This window comes from Eimeria necatrix, genomic scaffold, assembly GCF_000499385.1.
Source record: "Eimeria necatrix Houghton genomic scaffold, Enh_scaff421, whole genome shotgun sequence".
Taxonomy (NCBI): domain Eukaryota; phylum Apicomplexa; class Conoidasida; order Eucoccidiorida; family Eimeriidae; genus Eimeria; species Eimeria necatrix.
The window spans coordinates 3,302-7,500 of NW_013654797.1; the positions used below are offsets into that span (position 1 = coordinate 3,302).

The 4,199-nt window shown below is 57.4% G+C and overlaps 1 protein-coding gene across 1 annotated transcript in view; it reads left to right on the forward strand.

Moving 5' to 3' along the window:
- Window positions 1–1,242: 1,242 nt before the first annotated feature.
- Window positions 1,243–4,199, forward strand: part of ENH_00052770 (hypothetical protein, conserved) — a gene marked incomplete at both ends in the record, with an annotated part of 3,072 nt that continues 115 nt past the window's right edge. Inside the window, 3 exons of the mRNA XM_013583710.1 lie at window positions 1,243–2,712; window positions 2,922–3,296; window positions 3,493–4,199. The exon at window positions 3,493–4,199 is cut by the window's right edge and continues 115 nt beyond it. Coding sequence (XP_013439164.1) covers window positions 1,243–2,712; window positions 2,922–3,296; window positions 3,493–4,199 — 2,552 coding nt within the window. The remainder of the gene's footprint in view (window positions 2,713–2,921; window positions 3,297–3,492) is intronic.

Here is a 4,199-nt window from a genome sequence, read left to right on the forward strand (position 1 = left end):
GGCTAGCTGCCGCTTGGCAGCAAACTAGCTAGCTAGCTAGCCGGCTAACTAGCTATCTAGCTAGCTAGCTAGCTAGCTAGCCGGCTAGCTAGCTAGCTAGCTAGCTGGCCGGCTAGCTAGCTAGCCAGTCAGCTAGGCTGCTAGCTAGCTAGCCAGCTATCTAGACAGCCAGCTAGCCTGCTAGCTAGCTAGCCAGCCATCCAGCTAGCTAGCTTGCCGGGCAGCCAGCGAGTCAGCTAGCTAGCTGGCCAGGCAGCTAGCCAGCTAGCTGCTAGCCAACTAGCTAGCTAGCTACTGGGCCAGGCCGGGCCAAGGGCCCGCAGCTGCTGCTGCATGCATTTAGGGTTTAGGGTTTAGGGTTTAGGGTTTAGGGTTTGGGTTTTGTGTTGAGGTGTATGCGCAGGTTTCTGGGACGCGATTAACTGGGCGGAGGTGGAGAGGAGAGTGGAGGAAGCGGAGAGTAAAATGAAAACAAATTGAATTAAAATATGAAAAATGCGAAATTAAAACATTAAAAGGGACATTAGAGGACAAACATTTAAAAAAATGCAACAGGAGAAATCAAAGAAACGAAAATTTGAAGTTCAGCCGTTCAGGTGTACAGGCAGCTCCTCAGGTGTACAGGCAGCTCCTCAGGTGTATAGGCAGCTCCAGGTGTACCGACAGCTTCGCTGCACCGCGCGCGAGCGCGCAGAGCGTTTCAATTCTTTTTATTTTCATTAAATCGACGAAATTATTCTTTTTAATTGGCAAAAAGGTCTTTAAATTATTTAATTTGAATGGACGACGAGGGTATCGATCCCTCTACCTCTCGCATGCTAAGCGAGCGCTCTACCATTTGAGCTAGACGCCCGACGGCGGGCTTCTTTCGAGTTGTGGAAATAAACTTCTTTTTAATTCAATTTCATTTTAATTCCTTTTCATTGTATTTCTCTTCTTAAATTAACTCAGGCCTTTTCAACTTCTAATTAGACCTGCTGCAGAACTTAGCTGCAGCAGCAGCAGCAGCAGCAGCAGCGGGGGGCCCCCTGTGGGGGCCCCCAGGGTACTGCTGCTGGTGCCTCGTTTGTCTTTGTAGTTATTGCGGAGTTTATTTTCTTAATTGCTTTAAATTAAATTTAATTGTTTTAATTGAGTCTTTCTAATTTAATTGAATTAAACAAATCCGCAATTATTTTATTTTTATTTGCTTCGATTTGCTGCTGCCGAGTCTTCGAGTCCAGGCAGCAGTTGCGGCTAGAGATGCTGCAGAGAGCAGCAGCAGCAGCAGCGGCAGCAGCTACGCACGCTGCTGCACCTGCTGCTGCTGCGCTCGCTGCTGCTGCTGCTGCTGCTGCTGCTGCTGCTTGGAAGCCCTCCGCAGCCAGGCATCTTTCAACTGCAGCCATAGAGGCGACGAGCAGAGACAGTAGCAGCAGCAGCAGCAGCAAACTCAGCAGCAGCAGCAGCAGCAGCAGCAGCAGCAAACTCAGCAGCAGCAGCAGCAGCAGCAGCAGCAGCAGCAGCAGCAGCAGATTCTTTGGCGGGAGCAGCAGCAGAAGCAGCGCCTCTGGCCATCCTGGCAATGCTGCTGTCGCTCTAAGGCAGCAGCTGCTCCTCCTGTCCATCCGTGCTGCAGCAGCAAACTCAGCAGCAGCAGCAGCAGCAGCAGCAGCAGCAGGGCAGCAGCGGCACCTCCCGCCCGACGTCAGCATAGGGCTGCTTGGCCGTCTCGATGGTTTGTGTCAGCAGGCGTTGCTGCTGCACGCAGCAGCAGCAGCAGCAGCAGCAACAGCAACGACCGCAGCAGCAAATGCTGCTGCGGCGGCAGCAGCAGCAGCTTCCGCCAGTCCAAAAGCAGCAGCAGCAGCAGCAGCAAACTGTTCTGCTGCAGATGTGATGTGGCTTGAGAGTGTTGTGCCGCTGGTGCAGCAGCTAGCTGCTGCAGCTTTGCCTCCAAGGCAGAAGCAGCAGCTGCAGCTGCTGCAGCTCTTGCGGCAGCTGCTGCAGCAGCGTGACTTGCTGCTGCGCTTGAGTCCTGCTGCTGCAGCAGCGCTTGCTGCTGCTGTCGGTCACCTAGGCCTGCTGCAGGGTGCAGCAGCAAAAGCCGTTGCTGCTGCGCTGCTGCAGCAAGTGAACAAACTTCCACCACTGCTGCTGCTGGAGGTGGCTGCAGCAGTTGGACCTGCCCTGCAACAGCAGCAGCAGCAGCAGCAGCAGCAGCAGCAGCACGTGCTGCAGAAGCTGCAGCGCAAGCTGAAGCAGCAGCTGCAGCGAAACAAAGCAGCTTGCGAGAGCAGCAGCAGCAGCATAATCAGGTGTCTGTACACCCGAGCTGCTGTTGGGGGCCTCACATCTTCCGAAGGGGAGCAGCTGCAGCAGCAGCTGCTGCAGCAGCTGCAGCAGCAGCCGCTGCTAGACAATGAAGAGCTAGTGCAAGCAGCAGCAGCAGCAGCAGCAGCCCGCTGCCGCAGCGAGATGCTGCTAGTGCAGCTCTGCCGGCATTTGCTGCTGCGGCTGGGCGGACCCGACTTGCTGCAGCAAGACCAGCAGCAGCAGCAGCAGCAGCAGCAGCAACAGCAGCAACAGCAGCAGCAGCAAGACGTCATGCCGGCGCACCTGCAGCAGCTGCAGCAGCAAGACCTGACGCAGTTTTTGCTGCAGCTGCTGCTGCTGCAGCGTTTTGGGCCCCCAGGAATGGAGGGGAGGCCTTTGGCCTTCTGCATCCACGCGGTACGCTTGCTGCTGCTGCAGTTGCTGCTGCAGTTGCTGCTGCTGCTGCTGCTGCTGCTGCTGCTGCTGCTGTTTTTGTTGCTGCTGTTGCTTTTGTTGCTGCTGCTGCGAAAGCGCCTGACGTGCTGCTGCTGTTCCTGCTAGCTTCAACACTTTTGTTTTTGCTGCTGTTGCTGCTGCTGTTGCTGCTGCTGCTGCTGCTGCTGCAGGTTCTGCTGCCTCACTTGCGTGAGCTGCCTGCTGCTTCGCTGCAGCTGCTGCTGAGCGCGCTGGAGCTGCTGTCCCTCCAGGCGCCCCGTCGAGTGCAGCAGCAGCAGCAGCAGCAGCAGCAAAGTGTCCGTGCTCTGCTGCTGCTGGCAGTGCATGCAGCAGAGGCAGCAGCAGAACAGCAGGCGCAGCGGCTGCAGCAGCCGCAGTTGCTGCTGCTGCTGCGTTGCGTCGCACGGCTAGCTGCAACTGCCACTGCTGCTGCTGCTGCTGAATGCAGCACTGACAGCAGCAAGCAGCAGCAGCAGCAGCAGCAGCAGCAGCAGCAGCAGCAGGAAAGGGCTACACTTCTTCCCCTTGTTCCCCGTCTTGCACTGGTAAGTGCTGCCTGCAATTTAGCAGGCGGCACCGTCAGCTGCAGCAGCAGCAGCAGCAGCGGCAACAGCAGCAACAGCAGCAGCACGAGAACCTGAGGTAGAAGCAGCAAGACAAGAAGCAGCAACGACAGCTGCTGCAGCAGCTGCTGCTGCTGCTGCTGCAGTTATTTGCTTCTTGCTCGCTGGGTGTCTTCAGGCTGCTCGGTACTCTCTAGAAGAGCTCTCCAGGCACTTCGCGCTGCAGCGGACCTTTTTGCTGCTGCAGCAGCCGCAGCAGCAGCAGCAGCAGCAGCAGCAGCAGCAGATAACAGCAGAGCCAGGAGGAGCAGTGCCTGCGAAGCAGCACCTTTCGCCAGGGACTGCTGTCGCCGCCAGGCTCATTGCTGCAGCTAGCAGCAGCAGCAGCAGCAGCAGCAGCAGCAGCAGCAGAAGCAGCAGCAAAGACCTACAGAGTGTCGCAGAAGCCGCTGTGGAGACTCTGAAGGTCACTTCTTCTCTCATGCCGTTCCTTCTCATAGGGAAGGTACCGCTGCAGCAGCAGCAGCAGCAGCAGCAGCAGCAGCAGCAGCAGCTGACGCAGCAGCAGCAGGAAGCTGGACAGCGGGAACCTGGTGCCTTGCTGCCTCTGCTGCAGCAGCTGCTGCCGCTGCTTTCGCATGCGTTTGCTGCCTCCAATGAAGCAACAGCAGAGGCAAACAGAGCAGCAGCAACAGCAGCAGCAGCAGCAGCAGCAGCAGCAGCGGATCATCTCCGCCCAGCTGCTGCTGAGGCAGCAGCCTCGCTGCTGCTGTGCCTTGCGCCTTTGCTGCAGCTAAGCAGCAGCCTTAAAGGGGGCCCCTGGGGGCCCCCAAAAGTACCCTTTTGGGGGCCCCTGGAGACAGACGCAGATGCACACGGGGCTGC